The following is a 16,188-nucleotide window of genomic DNA, read 5'->3' on the forward strand; positions in this document are numbered from 1 at the left end:
CCCTGGGAGACGCCGAAGACCCTGCACCGGGACTGACATGACCCGCGGCTGACTGCAGAGGCAGGCGGGCGGAGCCCACACTCACCGTGGCGACGCCCTGGGCCTCCTGGTAGGCCACCCTGACCACGTCGGCGCTGCTGGTGTTGAGGAAGAAGTAGCCAGAGCCTTCTCGGACGTGCAGCTCCGCCTGCGGGAGGGGCCGGGCTGGTGTCAGAGGTGAGGGGTCCTCGGGGGTCGCGATGGGGGGCGGCGGGGTGGGGAATGGGGCGGCCGTACCTGCACGTCTGGGTGGTTGTAGATGGTCAGCTCTTCCGGGCTGACCCTCACGTCCTCCACCAGCATGAGTTCAATGGAGGCCGACACAGGCGTGAGGGGGTCGTGCTGAAGGGGCAAGGCCACACGGTCAGATCCAGGGGGCCAAGGGCCAGACAGGCCCATGGGCACCCCCATGGAAGAGCAGCCCCAGGCGCTGGCATCACACCGGGGACCTCGCTGTCTTGGGGACACAAGCCCAGCAACACCCGTCAAGCTTTGAGCTGCGTCCCTGTGAGGCATCCCCTAGTCCCGCCAAATCCGCCGCCCCCTGATCTGCCAGGCCACGGGCTGGACTCCCCCCATGTGCCCCAGGGAAGTGGGGCAGTGCTCCAGGCAGTGGGGGCTGCGGGCTGACAGGGATGGGGCTGAACCACCCAGGCGCACTCAGCAGGGGCTGTGAGGCGGGCGGAAGAGTCTAGATGGGTGAGCCCCTCTGCCTTTCAGATGGACCCCCCCACCCCCCCCATCACCAGATTGCAGGGAGCGCAGGAGGGGAGACTGAGGCATGGGGGCCAGCAAGGAAGTACCCGCCGTCAGTAGGCCAGCCTCAGGACCACGGGAGCACTGGGCAGAGCGTGGGGGGGGGAGTAGATGGGAGGACAGCCCACCCCAGGGGCCCCGATCGGTACCGGCTGCTTCACTCTCGCCACGTCCAGGTGCGGCTGCTGGTAGCCAGTGGCGGTGGCAGAGATGGCCGTGGTGCCCGAGGCCCGGTGAACTGAAATGGCCTGCAGGCCTGAGAGTGAGAGGGAAGCTGACTGTGACGTAGCCCCGCCTCCCCTCTACCCAGTGTGTCCCCACCGCCCACCGCCCTGAAATTGGGGGGCGGGGCACACCCTGTGCACCTCTGAGAGTTGAGGGGCCCTGAGCAAGCTTCCGAGAGCGGCTTAGAGGAGCTGGAGGGGACAGCTCAGGTCCTGGCCGCGAGGGTCTCCTACGGCAGCGTCAGGGGTCTCGCGGCTTGGAGCAGCCGGGTCTGGGCTCCAGCCCAGTCCATGCACAAGCTGGGCCTTGAGCTCAGCCGCCGTGTGCCCTGAGCTGCTCCTCACCTCCCACCCAGAGTCTGTCCCTCCCTCGCAGACATGTGAGGAGTCAAGGGGAGTCCCGACGCTCCCCGGGCCTCAGTCCTGGACAGACGGGGCCCCGGCCCCCCGCCCGCAGCTGCCCGCCCCTCTGCGCCCAGCTCGCCGGTCGGGGGCCGCTGCTCACCGCGCAGCTTCCTCTGGCCGCCCCCGTCGTCCTGAGACACCAGCTGCAGGGGCGGGGCAGGCTCGATGCTGGCCAGCGACGGCCTGCTGGACTCCCACTGGACGCTCAGTGAGCTGAAGTTGTCGAACCTGCGGCCCTGCTGGTCGTAGGCGGCCAGGTCCAGCAGTGGGCTGCGGTGGCTGGAGACGGGAACCTGCAAGGAGCCGAGCTCACCTCGGGGCCGCACCCCGGGCTGCGCAGGCCTGTCCCTGACGCACGACGCACCTTGGGGGCTCACAGGGGCCCTGGCGAGCTTCTGGGGGTGACCCACTAAGGGATGCTCGCTACTGCTGCTGTCAAGGTGCCCTTGACAGTCCTACACAACCCGGCCTCCAGGTCCAGCCCATGCTCCTCGACAGGGACCTCGGTGACGTCTGGAAACGTTTTCGGTTGTCACGACTGTAGGGGGCGCTACTGGCACCCAGGAGGTAGAGGTCAGGGTGCTGCCTAGGGCACAGGACAGCCCCCTCAAGAAGGGAGGACCCGGCCCGAAGGGTCGGCAGTGCCGAGGGGACCAGGCGTCAAGCACGCTTGCAAGCTCCCTGGTCCTGCGACGGCAACACCACCGCCAAATTCACGGACGGGAGGCCGAGGCGGCTCAGAGATGCTGAGTCACTCGCCCGAGGTCACACAGGTTCTGGGGTGGACGGTCTGGTCTGAGTGTAAAGCCCGCGGGCCTCCCTGGACGCTGTGCAGCGTCTCCCCCGTGCAGGAGTCAGGCAGTGGCTCCATCCAAGCCCCGGCTTGGCACTCCCGGCCGAGGCCCAGCTCAGGAGCCCGGGGTCAGGCTGGAGTGCGGCCCCCGTCTGTCACTGTGGCAGGCCAGCCCTGTTTCAGCGCCTGGTGTCACCAGTGATTTACTCTGCAAACACGTCCTGGGCGGCCTCTGGCTCCGGAGGGGCATAAAGCGAAACTGACATTGCGTCAGCACACACAGCAGGGATCTATCCTCCCCAGGCCCCTGCAGGACCACAAATCACAGGGGCCCTGTCTGCCTGGCTGCAGACTCTGCAGGCCCACGGAGGCCGGATCTCAGGGCAGATTCAAGCAAGACCTACGACACATGAAAGCCCACGCAGAGCCGTGCTTGCTGCCCGTCGCCATCTTTCAACCAAGAGGCAACCTTGGGCTGACCTGGAGGTCACTGCTGACCGACGGCCAGACGCAGCCCTCTTGGCGAACAGCCAGTGCTTATGGCCAGGACGGACGCACAGGGATCTGATTATCTTATTCTCTGAAACTGAGACGGTCTGGCCAGCCTGGTGGGGCATGAGCCAGAGTGAGGGGGCTTTGGAGGGGCATCCGCTCTCCACGCCTGACCCCTCCCAGCCCTGTCCACCACACCTGGGTTCGGAGTCCCCAGGCACGTGAGTCTGCAGAGTAAGAGCAGGGGGTGGCAGGGACGTGAGCCTAGAGGGGTGGGGGGTCCCCGGGCAACACCGCTCCACAGTCCCCCGCCTCCCAGCCCGAGCCAGGCCCCGCTCTAGAACCACAGAGAGGGAGATGAGCACAGACGCAGTTCGGACGCGCCGAGCCTCGCGGAATCTGTGTTTTCACAGGTCAGTGGCAGCCCTGCGTACAGCAAGCCTGTCAGGGCCAGTTTCCCAGCAGCGTTTGCTCACTTTGCATCTCCGGGTCACGTCGTGGAAATTCTCCCAGTGCTTCAGGCTTTTTCATCATTACTGTCTGTATCTGTTAGGGCATCTGTGATCAGGGGCCTTTGAAATTACTACCACAACTCACTTCTGAAGGCTCGGTTGGTGGTCAGCGTTGTTTAGCAATAAAGTAGTTTAAAATTAAGGTCTGTACGTGGTCTTCCTTAGCTGTAACACTACTGCACACTAGACAGGCTCCAGGATAATATAAACATAACTTTTAAACGCACCGGAGAACCAAGAAGTTCATGTGACTCATTTTATCACAACATTCAAGCTGTATCGGTGGGTCTAGAACGAAACCCCGGCTCTCTCTGAGGTCTGCCTTCCTGTAAATTCTACAGCGTTAGGATGTCAGGTGCCTGGGGGCAGGGGTGGGGGAGGAGGAGCAAACCAGAGGAGGAAACTCTGGGGATGCCCTTTATTACTGTTGGTTAGATGCTCAGTAATTGCCACCCCATGGACGGTAGCCCGCCAGGTTCGTCCGTCCATGGGATTCTCCAGGCAAGAACACTGGAGTGGGTTGCCATTTCCTTCTCCAGGGGATCTTCCCGACCCAGGGGTTGAATCTGCAGCTCCTGCATTGCAGGCAGATAGATTCTTTACCACTGAGCCACCAGGGAAGCCGGGGGACACATATTAGATGGGGTCGCGTGCTGCGATTCATGGGGTCGCAGAGTCAGACACGACTGAGTGACTGAACTGAACTGAACTGAAGGCTGAGTAAGGCCCTCCCAGAAGGTAACGTGTGAGCGGAGAGCTGAGGGAGGCAGGAGCGGGCCTGGGCACTCAGAAGGAGACCATCCCAGTCAGGGAACAGCAAGCCAGACCACGGGGCCGTCCCTGGTCCAACAGGGGACGGAGGTGGGGTGGGGAAGGTGACGGGCGGTCCCGGGGCCTGTGGGCCTCAGGAGGCAGGGGTGTGAGTCCAGCTCTCGCTCTGGGCACACAGGAAGCCGCGGCAGGACGGAAGCAAGGAGCAAGGTGAGACGCCTAAGCCACCCTCCGAGCGCCGATGTGTGTGCAGCTTCCCTTACGCCCTTAGTAACCCTGGAGGCCGCTGTCACGCCACGTCACTCAAGGAGGCAGATGCACGCGAGTGAGATCGGGGCTGGGCCTGCCGCCCTGAGCGGCCCCCAGCTCTGGCCTCACAGTGGACCCAGTGGGCCGGGTCTTCCCAGAGCCCGGACTTACAAACGTCACTCTTGCCACAGGGGATGAGAGCGGCGGCCGAGCCTGGGGTTGGAAAGGTTCCCTTTCTCCTGACACTACCACAGCACAGGTCCCGGGCACCCCACGGCACCCCCAGACAAGTGCTGCTGGGCAGGACGGGTGTGCCGACGAGGGAGGGGCGGCACCAGCCATCGCCCGGCCCTTGGAGGCCACTCACCACCTGCTTGTTCTGCCGCAGCAGCGGGCAGGACAGGTCCAGCTGGGGGCTGGCGTAGACGGGCATCAGCGTGAGCCGGGAGGGCGGCGCGCACACGAACTTCACCACGGCGGGCTCCAGCGCTGGGAAGGGGTTGGTGACGCTGGGCTTGTTCCCCACCGTGAGGGCAATGACCTGGCGGGGCGGAAGACGCATCGCACACCCAGGCTGAGTCCCCGCTCCACTGGGAGCCCCTGGACTCACGGGGCTGTTCTGCAGAATGGGGGTGGCGGTGATAACCCATCCCGAGGGCTTACAACGGTCCAGGGATATGTGGGTGGGAGATGGACGGACCTTCCGGCGGGGGCCCTGGAGCCCCCTACAAACAGAACAGAACTGGGCCTGCTCCAAGAGGAGGGTCTGGGGATGCCATGCAGCTTCGCAGGACTGGCCGGCACGTGTCAGGGTCCCGCCCCCTGCTCGGCCCACCTGGTGTTCACTCAGTCACCCCCCTGCCCTGATCCTCAGTCTGCCTGCCTGTGGAATGGGTACAACCGCCGCAGCTGTGTCTCAGGACTATCTTGAGGATTAGACAAAATGAGGATGTGAGGCACAGCAGGGTACTCGGGGACATGACTTTCCACCCCTCCTCTGGCCAAGGTAGGCCTGGGGGTGGCTGCCTTCTCACCTGTTCACCCAAGACCTGGCAAGTCACGAGGATCCAGTGTTGCTGGTAATTCCGGGAGGCAGGGGGCCCAAAGAGAGCCAGACTGATGCTGTCTGCGTCCTCCGAGGTGACGTTGCGGAAGAACTTGGAAGGCTCCAGGACCCAGGGTCTGGGACCACCCTCAAAGAGCATCTCCTTCGAGGAGCCAAGGGTCACCAAGGCAACAGAGGAGGGGTCCACAGCCTGTGGGGGAAAGCAGCAGAGTCGGCGTGTCTCCGGGAGGAGCAGGCCTGGCGGGCGGGGGGCTGGCGTGTCCCGGGAGGAGCAGGCCTGGCGGGCGGGGGGCTGGCGTGTCTAAAGGAGGAGCAGGCCTGCTGGGCGGGGGGCTGGCGTGTCCCCAGGAGGAGCAGGCCTGCTGGGCGGGGGGCTGGCGTGTCCCCAGGAGGAGCAGGCCTGCCGGGCGGGGGGCTGGCGTGTCCCCGGGAGAAGCAGGCCTGCCGGGTGGGGGGCTGGCGTGACCCCGGGAGGAGCAGGCCTGCCGGGCGGGGGGCTGGCATGTCCCCCAGAGGAGCAGGCCTGCCGGGCGGGGGGCTGGCGTGTCCCCAGGAGGAGCAGGCCTGCCAGGCGGGGGGCTGGCGTGTCCCCGGGAGAAGCAGGCCTGCCGGGTGGGGGGCTGGCGTGACCCCGGGAGGAGCAGGCCTGCCGGGCGGGGGGCTGGCATGTCCCCGGGAGGAGCAGGCCTGCCGGGCGGAGGGCTGGCGTGTCCCCGGGAGGAGCAGGCCTGCTGGGCGGGGGGCCCACTCTCTGGTCCTTGCCCCACGTGATGCTCCCTGCCCTGCCAGGAAAGACCTGTTTGGGTGTCTGTCTCCCCTCCTGGCCTACGGGCTCCATTAAAGGAAGGGCATGTCTGTTTCCTCTCGTATCTGTAGAGTGATCTCAACCACATGAGAAATGAAACACCATGTAGAATAAAGTAAAATATTTTAAGAAGAGCAAATCACAACTACACTGGATACTATTTCTCTGCCATCTCATCAGCAAAAATCAAAAGTCTGAGGACACACACTGCTGATGAGTCTCTAGCAACACGTGCATTTCATTTATTTTTCCTTTGGCTGTGCCAGGTCTTGGCTGCAGCACGTGGAGTCTTTAGCTGTGGCACATGGGATGTAGCTCTCCGACCAGGGATCGAACCCGGGGATCGATGTCCTGCATTGGGAGCACAGAGTCTTCCCCACCAGGGAAGTCCTAAACACACACTCTCTCATAAAAAGAAGCTGTTTTCTTGAGATATGATCAAGGACAGATAACGTTATGTGAGCTTCATCAGTGCAGGATGGGGATTCGACGTTTGCACAGATTGTTGATGATCACCACGGTACGTCTGGTCAACAGCTGTCACCACACAAAGTTACTAATGTTTTTTTCCGCGTGAGGAGAAGAACGTTTAAGATCTACTCTCTCAGCAACTTTCAAATACAGTATTATTGAGAAATGTGTTCTCCTATCCTGCTGGGGAAGATAGGAAAATGGCACAACCCCAACAGGAGGAAAGTCAGCAATGTCTGCTAAAATCTCAGTGTCTGCTAAAATCACAGGCCTATTTATCCCCTGTCCAAGCAGTATTCCTTCCAGGGATGGACTCGGAAGATAGGGCTCCGTGAATACATCAACTGCAGGCTCAGAACTACGCACTGCAGTGTTATTTTTTAAGAGGGGAAAGCGTGGGGACAGCCCAAACACCCGTCAGCACGGTGCTATCTTTATGACCAAATAGCAAAACCCTTCCCGTGTATATGTGAAGAGATCTGCAGGTCACCTTCTTTGTTTTTCAGAAAAGGAGCAAGGTGCAGGACAGGATCTAGAGGATGGCACCTTCTGAGGACAAGAGGAGCCAGCAAAAAACCCGCGTGACTGTGTGTGGTGATGGGCGCGAGGCACACTCGTCATGGCGGTCGTTTCACAGTACAGACCAGTCTCCAGTCACTGTGCAGCACCAATGAAACCACACAGCATTATCTGCCGATTACGTCTCCACAAGAAATCCAGAACAACCCCGCGCTGTGGTCTGCCCTGCATCAGACACTGTGCCCGGGGCTAGGGGTTCAGAGACGACGGTTTCTAATGTCCCTGAGCTTGCTTCTGGTGGGCCAAGAGGAGAGGGAAACACACCCCAGACCGACAGGCCCAGAGGCGCAGACCCACCCTGCTCGGGTCTCCGTGTGAGGCTGCACGACCCCACATCAGAGGGAGGGCCGGGCCCTTCTCGCCCCCACGTTAACTACTAACCCTACTGAGTATCTGCCACCTCCCGGGCACGGTGCTCAGCCCATCTGGTTTTGCTCAGATCCTCCTCCTCGCTACAACCCTGCAAGGCAGGTGCTGTATTAACCCCATTTTACAGGCAAGGAAACTGAGGCCCTGAGAAACTAAACCAAAGTCGCAGAGTTGCTGTGGGACCTGGATTCAGACTCGGGAGTCAATGTCACAACAAAGGCAGCGTGCTCTGAGCGGGAACACGCTTCACACCTTCTGCTCATGTGTGCACAGGGAACCCAGACGCTGACGTTCACCTGCCACCAGGTGAGGGGCACGTCCAGACTGGACCCAGAGCCCCGAGGCCCCAGCATCCATACCATCCCCAGGGCCACTGTCCCCACCACGGGGCCGTGTGGAGACCCTGCAGGCTGACTCGAGTGGGCCAGGAGCCCCCCCGTCTGGATCCCTGCAGGCTCACTTCATCCGCGTGGATGTCAGCACTCACCGTCCGCCCTCAGGCAGGCCCTGCTCTGCTGCAGGCTCCGGAATCCTGACTGAGAAGCGCCTCTGGAGCTGCTCCGATTTAACACACGTTTGCCAGAGCGGATGGGTAATTCGCACCGGGGAGGAGAGGAGGGCGGGGCCTGGGGCTCACCTTGAGGGGCAGGTAGGCTGCGATGGTGACGCGGGCGCTCAGCTGCACGTGGCCGTGCCTGTAGCTGACGAGCAGCGCCGTGTAGCCCTGGGCCTCCGCCTTCACCGTGACGCCGCTGCAGTGGTCAGGCCCCGGGCGCAGCCTGCCTGCAATGGGGGCGGCAGAGGTCAGTGAGCGCGCGCCTCTGTCAGGGGAGACTCGACGGGCAGACGCCCTCTTTCATGCTGCGCTTGATACAAATCCAACTTTTTCAACTTACCATTTTCAAGTATAATTCTCATACCAAAAAGCATATGCGTGTCGTAAGCATACAGCTCACCATTTTCCCCCGCAGACTGAACACGCCGTTTCTAGGACTGGGATCATGTACCAGCAGGACCTGCACCTCCCCGTGCCCCTCCCCAGAGGAAAACCTAACCACTTCCAAGAGCAGAGCCAAGTGCTGCTGGCCTTGGAACTCAAACAAAGGGAACTGCTGGGCAGAAGTCCTTGGTAACCGGCTCTCTCCTGCTCAGTACTGGAGGCATCAGAGTATTTTTGGGCTCTCTGTTCTATTTCACCAGTCTCCAAGTCTGTGCAGCCGCCACTCAGATTCAGTTACTATAATAAAGACTTTCCCAGGTGGCTCAGTGGTACAGAGTCCACCTGCCAAGCAGGAGATGCGGGTTTGATCCCTGGGTCAGGAAGATCCCCTGGAGAAGGAAACGACAACCCACTCCAGGGTTCTTGCCTGGGAAATCCCATAGGAAAAGGAGCCTGGCGGGCTACCGTCCATGGGGTCACAAAGGGTCGGACACGACTCAGCGACTGATCAACAGCAGCCTGAAACAGGTCCTGAAAGAGGGAAGAATGAGGTCTCCCAGTTTGTTCTTGCTCAGCATCGCGCTGGCTACGCTGGATCTTCCAGATTCCACACGAATACTATTTCTCCACATTCATTTCACTCCTGAGAGGTGTTTTTTGGTGGAATCTTTAGGGTTTTCACATATTAAGACTGGCTCATTTGCAAACGGTTAAGCTTACATGTTCCTTTGCAGTTTGGGTGTGTTTTATTTGCTTTTCTTGCCTAATAGCTTGGCTAGGACTTCCGCTATTGCGTTGACGCTGTGACAGCAGGTGGCCTCATCTTCCAGATCTCAGGGTAAAGGTTTTCAGCCATTTACCACGGAGTATGATGTCAGTTATGGGTGTTCATATAGGGCTTTTATTAAGTTCGCACAGTTTCCTTCTATTTCTAGTTTGTAGGCTGACTTTATCAGAAAAAGGTTTTGAGATGTGTCCACTGATCTCTCTGCCTCCGTTGAGATAGCGACGTGGTTTTCTTCCTCTATTTTGCTAACGTGGTGTATCATGTTAACGTTAGACTGCTGAGACACTGCATTCCAGGAGAACATCCCACCTGCTGCTGCATTTAACCCTTCTAACGTGCCGTTGGCCATGTGGGGCCACGAGGGCACCCTGAGCTGCCATGAGCACACACGGCATTTCTCTGGGGATGCATTTCAGCATTTCCATTGGCATGCCACAGACAGTGGGATTTCTTCTCTGGTCCTTACTGCCTGGGAGTGTCTATGCTCAGCTTCATCACTTTTGCCAACCGTCCTTCCCCAAATGGCTGTGTTGACTCACGCTGCCACCAGCGGCTGCGTGACATCCCCGCCAATCCTCGGTATTTCCCACCTGTTTGAAAAAAAGCCATTCTGGTGGTATTTTACAGTGTTTTCCCCAAACACTTAGAAAGAATGACGAGATGAAGCTGCACACCCTGCCCCTTAGAGGCCACAGCGAACATTCGTCTCTGCTCCTCGGGGTGCCTGTCTACCCACCCAACAGTCCGTTCCACACCTCGTGCCTCTAGAAGTGAGCCTCAAGCGTCGGGGCACTTCCTCCTGAACGCTTCACACGCATGCAGTAACTACAGGTCAGTATTTCTTTGGGTTCTTTTTTCCCCGGAGGTGGATGTACACACGGGGAGGTGCACAGATCTGGAGTAGAGCCCATCGGCGGTTCTGACAAAGGCAGCGCCGGGACCAGGACCAGGGACCCCAACCTGTCCTTTCTCCTCCGACCGCGGAGCTCGCGGCTGCAGCCCGTGCACGCCCCTCCAGGACACGTGGGGCGGGATGGGGCCGCGGGCCCCTCTCGGGCCAGCAGGAGGATGGCCTCTTTCTTCTGCGCTGATGTTTGGTCGTTGGTGTTCAGCCGCTCAGTCGTCCAGCTGTTTGTGACCCCGTGGACTATAGCCCGCCAGGCTCCTCTGTCCACAGGGTTCTCCAGGCAAGAACACTGGAGGGGGTTGCCATTTCCCCCTCCAGGGGATCTTCCTGACTCAGGGATGAAACCCAGGCCTCCTGTGTCTCCTGCTTTGGCAACTAGATCTTGTACTGCTGAACCACCTGGGAAGGCCGTGCTGATGTCTGCCTCCCCACTAAACAGTGGCTTCTCTGAAGACACAGGACCCATAAGGCCTGGTTTCCCCTGGACAGTCTGAGAAGATGCAACCGCAGCTACGGGGAAGTATGTGAACACGGTGATGTCCCAGGATGTTCCTGGGAGCAGCTTCGCCTTCAAACAGCTCCGTGGATGACCACAACCACGGTGGCCCCACAGGCAAGCCTACAAACACCTCTGACTGTCAGGCTTCCTAAACCCTGCCAGGAGCCAGTGGTCACTCCTCTGCTCAGAAACCAGAGGTGGCCCCCAGCTCTGGTCACTTTGAGGTCCACGTACCCCAAAGCCCCAGTGATGCAGGGTTTGACAGGTTCCGCAACCTCAGACCACTGTGTGTGCACACGGCCCACAGGCGTGCCCATGAACGCTGCTCCCCAGCCCTCTCACCCTGCCCGGGGTGTACTCACCATCAGTCCTTGGTTAGCATCACCTGCAACCCTATGGGACTCCGGGGGCCGACTCCCCCGGGAGGCCCCGTTTCCCGGGCACTAAGGCTCTGGGTGAGTGCTGACACACCCAGCCTTGCATTCCACCCTGAGGACCTGGCTTTGGGCCCTCGGGGGACCCTGGGCAGTGACACGGCTCGGTCTCTTTGTCCAACACGTGGCCTGACCGCAGCCCCTCCTCCCACAGAGGCTCTGAGTCTGGTGAGGTCATGCACGCCAAGTGCACGCACCTCACCCGGCAGGGCTGACACTATGACTGAGGGCCACCACCATCACCACCCATTTCACCACCCAGTGCTGCAGGGGGCCTGGCTCCAGCGGCCCTGGAGGGGCAGACCATGGCGTCACCAAGGTGCTGCGATTCTGTCACTCATCAGAACTGCTGTGGACAGTGTATTCCAGGCAGCTGCCACATTTCAGGTACTGCGACAGGCACCACGACACGTGAGTCTCCTTAGGATGACGCCCATTTTACAGACGTGGAAACTGAGGCTCAGAAAGCCGAGCGACAAGCGGGCCGCACAGCAGAAAGGTGCAGGGCAGACCACAGCTGGGGGTGGACAGGGGATAAACGCCATTTCTCAACCCCTCCGCTGGCTCAGTTCCCGATTTAGGAATCTGGGCAACCCACGCTGAGAACCCAGGTCATCGGCGGTGACCCCGCCAGTCGGCGGCCGCTCACAGCGCTGCATTCGTTACCTGGGAGCGGCTGGAACACGCCCTGGTTCTCCACCTCCACCACCAAGTCGAAGTGGGAGCAGTCGCTCAGGGTGACCACGTCGTTGGCACCGCCCGGCATGAGGCCGTGGATCCTGAGGGGCAGCTCCAGGCTCTGGCCCACGCGGGCCTCCACTGGGCACGGGGCGAACTCCATGCCACTGGGCTCGATCACGTACACCTGCAGGACAGGGTTGGGGGGTGTGGTCAGCCGGCTACACAGAGGAGGAAGAGCCGCTGCTCAGCTCTCCTGATTCCTGCGTGTGGGCACTCAGGACCCGCTGGTGAGAAGCCTGAGCTTGGTGGACACGACGCTTTGTGCAGGGGGCAGAGAGACGTTCAGGGAAGAGATGCAGAGAAGGCTTCCCTGGGAAGGTGACGTATGAGCTTGACCTGGGAGCATGTCAGAGACTGGCAGACGCAGTCTGGCTGAAGAGAGGGTCTGTGCAAAGGCCCTGAGGCATGTGCAGCTCGGCGTGTCGGAGGGAGGTAAAGAAGAGGGGAGCACAGGGTGAGAGGCGTCGGAGGGAGGTAAAGAAGAGGGGAGCACAGGGTGAGAGGCGTCACCAGCGTCAACACCGAACAAAACTGCCCACACGCCAAGCTCCGTTCCAAGAGCTGGGCGAGCTCACCCCATCCTCCCAGCCTCCTTGTCCACAAGGTCACCAGTGCCTCTGCCCAATAAGGAACCTGCTGTGGGGGTTGAGAGCCCGCCTGGCTGCAGCAGGGTGAGTCTGGGCCAGGCAGGCAGCCTCGGAAGCCAGGCTTTGACCAGCACACACGGCGGGCTCTGGGCTCGTGGGGGTGGGTGGGGCACAGTCACCGAGGTGAATCAGCCCGCGGCCACAGATCATCCAAACACCTGGAAGTGATGCTGCAGCTAAGCTGTCTCGGCTACAACCCTGCTTACGTGAGAGTTAGGGCTTCCCAGGAGGCGCTGGTGGTAAAGAACCCACCTGCCCGTGTGGGAGACACAAGAGACTCAGGTTTGACCCTGAGGTCGGGAAAACCCCCTGGAGGAGGGCCTGGCAACCCACGGCAGTATCCAGTGTTCTCACGGACAGAGGAGTCTGGCTGGCTGCAGTCCATGGGGTCGCACAGAGTCGACATGACAGAAATGACTTAGCACACACGGGAGTTACGTGGATCTTTAGGTAGGTGCGTGTGGATCGAAATAAAAAGACGAGGACGACCTGTGCGTTAACGTCCCACATAGTGTAGAGGGTTGGGGCTGGACACGCTATGTATGGAGCTTCCGTTTTGGCCCTAAATGGAGTGATAAAAGCAGCTGAGGTCAGGGTCGGGCGGTCAGGAAAGAGCTGGGGCCAGGAAGCCACCAGGCGGGGCTGTCCAGGGGGTCACTCCCATCTTCAGCCGTTGCTTGGGACGTCACTTAGGATGGATGCCAGGTATAGCGTCCCGGTCGGGGGGACTCCTGACTTGGATCTGAACAGGAATCAGAGGAAAGGAACAGGCCAGTCTCTTGGGGTCTGGGGGCTTCCTCTCCCTATGAATTTACAAGCCAGCACCCAGCGGCCTTTCTGGCCCAGAGTCCTATCTTTCGGGTTGGAGGGTCTTCTAGTGACTCGACTACCTCGTGTTTCTGAATCCTCTGACCTCCCTCTAGAATCCCAGCGGTCCCACCCCTGCCCGGTGTGGGATGGGATGGCTGTCTCCTGGGTCTGTCCATGAGCTCAGGAGCCAGGCTGGACCTGACCCCTGACCCCCTCCCCACCAGAATCCAGCCAAGGTCAAGACTGATGACTAAAGGGTGTTTCTGAATTAAGCCTGAGGCTGGTTAAGACGGCGGCTCGGATCACTCCCAGAGCTGCCCTGCGACTGCCCCGACCCAGGCCTCACCTTCATCTCGCCGAAATGCAGCGGGTTCTGCACGTCGTGTGCCTGGATCACACTGACCCCCGTGTCACTGCCTGTGGTCATCACGCCTTTGACAGTGACTGTGGCCACCACAGAGCTTGAGGAGGACCAGCTGAAGTTCCCGCTGCCACCGTGGGCCTGGAGGGGGAAGGCATCATCGGGTCAGCCCACCTGCCCTGCCCCTCTATCCCTCTCCCTCGTACACCTTCACTCACATGTGTTGGCGTCGCGTCCCCACGGGGAGACACAAGGCATCAGCCAATGTCCGGCTGGCACCGCCCCCACTCCTCGTTCTCCCTGCCCTGTCTCTTTCTGGTCCTCATATTCCACGGATCTCTGACTGACACACGCATGTATGCACACGCCCGAGTGGCCCCAGGACCCAGGGGCACCTCCCGAGCTCAGGCTGCAGGGGGGAGACCCCAGCCACAGGCTCGTGATGTCCCTGCCCCTCCTGCAGAGACCCTGCCCGCCCCATCATCTACCGTGAAGTCAAGGACAGCCCGGCAGCCTCCGCGCTGGGGCCACCACCCCTGAACCCTGGAGGGGCCGGGAAGGTGACACAGCTGAGGGAAGGGACAGTGGGTCCCAGAGCACAAGTAGGACACCTGTCCTCACTGCCGGGAGACAGTGGGGTGGATGGAAGGCGGCCCCCATGAACCCAGCCCCAAAGGGCCCTGGGCCCTGCCACTGACGCTTGGGCCACACGTGAACTTCAGAGACCCAGAGCACCAGACGTGCGACGGAGTTCAGACATCTCCCCGCCAGGTCCAAGGTTTTCTCTAAAGATATTTACACTGCTTCCAGAAAGCAATTATTTTTAGGAAAAATAGAAACCACGTGTGAAAGTTAAATCCACGTTCAGGACTTTCTTCATCGTGTTTTCTTTCCTATTTTTCAAGTTTTTTTTCTAATTACCAAAATACCCTACTGTGATAGAAAGCCTTGGAAGATACAGAAAGCATAAAGACTTTGATTTCAAATTCTTTCAACCAACAGAAGGTAATTTAACAGAAACAGAATGGAGTTAAAGCCCCAACACATGGAAACACCCAAAGAAAGTCACCCAGATGGAGTCTCCTAGTTACCTTTATCGTGTACTGATAGGCGCCTGCCTTTGGTTGCCATGGAAACGTCAAGATGCTCGGATGAAGGGTGATGGGGCTGTGGATTTCCACCTCCTGCTGGTTCCACACAGGCACCCGTAATGTGTGGACCCCTCCATCCTGCAAGGGGGTGAGGGGGCCACACACCAGCATGACAACCAGACCCCTGCCCCTCCACTCAGACTGTGGGGGAGTGGGAAGGAAGACGCCGGGTACCCTGCAGCCTTCTTTGTCTCCACAGAGACGGCTTTCGGTGGCTCTGCAACAGCCACTCGAGTCAGCACTGCTTGACTGCATCCTCGTGGCACTCCTGCCGGGATGGTCGTGGCTATCCCCCCTTTGCAGATGGGGAAACCGAGGCATGGGACATGAAAGCCACTCTCCCAGAGCCCCCAGAGGAGACCTGGCCGCTTCAGTAGGAATCTCTGCCTGGTCCCCAGGCCACAGCAGCCTCCACTAGGCCCAGGAGAGGTGTATTGGGGAGATGAGAATCCCTACACCAAGCTTCCAGTCAGTAGAATCTGCTCCCACCGAAACCAACTGGCCTTTCAAAACCGGGGTGGGGAGAATTTAAAATCTCTGAAGGACCAAAAACAGTCAAAGAAACACTCATGGGTCCCAGTCAGTGCACAGCTGGACACACAGGCCCCAACAAGCGTTTCTAAATCCAGTCCCAGGGGGGAGGGCTTGCTTTTTCAGGAGCCAGCAAGGGGCAGAGGAAGGGGGCTCTGGTCCACGACAGGGACAGAGGACAGGGGACAGGCAAAAGCCAAAGCCCCCACGGCTGGTGCCACGGGGAGCCTGGAAGAGGAGGGACCCCCACAGCACCCGTGACAGCACTGAGCTCCTGGGGCCCCGACTCCTCCAGCTGAGGTCCACCCTGGGCTGACATTTCTGCCTGCAGAGGGCCCAGGGGTGGCCCAGGGAGGTGCCAACTTGCCTGGTCCACCACAGAGGTGAGGGCCGCCTCGATGGCCGTCTGGCCCCTCTTTGTCGCCCTGACATGATGGTACGACCCATTCTGGGAAGAAGCCAGCACCTCAAAGAACTCCGCAGGGAGCACAGTTTCGATGTGGATGTTCTGGAAAGCAACACAGGATGGTGAGAGGAGATTCCGGGACAACTTGGGGAAGTCAGGACGTGGGAAAGAAGCCATGTGGCCTCCAAAGAGCAGTCAGGCCAGACTGATGAGCCACACAAAACCCAGGACTGAGCTCTGAGCCCCGAGCCTCAGCCCCTTCGTGCATGTCCCGATGAGCTGGTGCTCAGGAGCGCGAAGTCACAGTTGGCTCTCAAACCCCGTGGTCCCAACAAGGAAACCACCAAATACAAAGAACAACAATGGAATCCCTTAGAGCTAACTTCCCCCCAAGACGGTGATGGAGCGAGTCTAGAAACACAAGGAAGGCGGTGGCTTCTGCC

General features: G+C 60.1%; 1 protein-coding gene across 1 annotated transcript in view; it reads right to left on the minus strand.

Annotated features, from left to right (window-relative positions):
• The window catches only part of NUP210 (nucleoporin 210), a 96,178-nt gene that overhangs the window by 43,585 nt on the left and 36,405 nt on the right, over window positions 1-16,188 (minus strand). Inside the window, exons 10-20 of the mRNA XM_052635703.1 lie at window positions 15,707-15,847; window positions 14,749-14,886; window positions 13,643-13,798; window positions 11,765-11,963; window positions 8,169-8,314; window positions 5,276-5,497; window positions 4,609-4,782; window positions 1,525-1,717; window positions 945-1,051; window positions 277-381; window positions 86-187 (exon numbers count right to left, since the gene is read on the minus strand). Coding sequence (XP_052491663.1) covers window positions 86-187; window positions 277-381; window positions 945-1,051; window positions 1,525-1,717; window positions 4,609-4,782; window positions 5,276-5,497; window positions 8,169-8,314; window positions 11,765-11,963; window positions 13,643-13,798; window positions 14,749-14,886; window positions 15,707-15,847 — 1,683 coding nt within the window. The remainder of the gene's footprint in view (window positions 1-85; window positions 188-276; window positions 382-944; window positions 1,052-1,524; window positions 1,718-4,608; window positions 4,783-5,275; window positions 5,498-8,168; window positions 8,315-11,764; window positions 11,964-13,642; window positions 13,799-14,748; window positions 14,887-15,706; window positions 15,848-16,188) is intronic.

The sequence above is a fragment of the Budorcas taxicolor genome, chromosome 1 (assembly GCF_023091745.1).
Source record: "Budorcas taxicolor isolate Tak-1 chromosome 1, Takin1.1, whole genome shotgun sequence".
NCBI lineage: Eukaryota > Metazoa > Chordata > Mammalia > Artiodactyla > Bovidae > Budorcas > Budorcas taxicolor.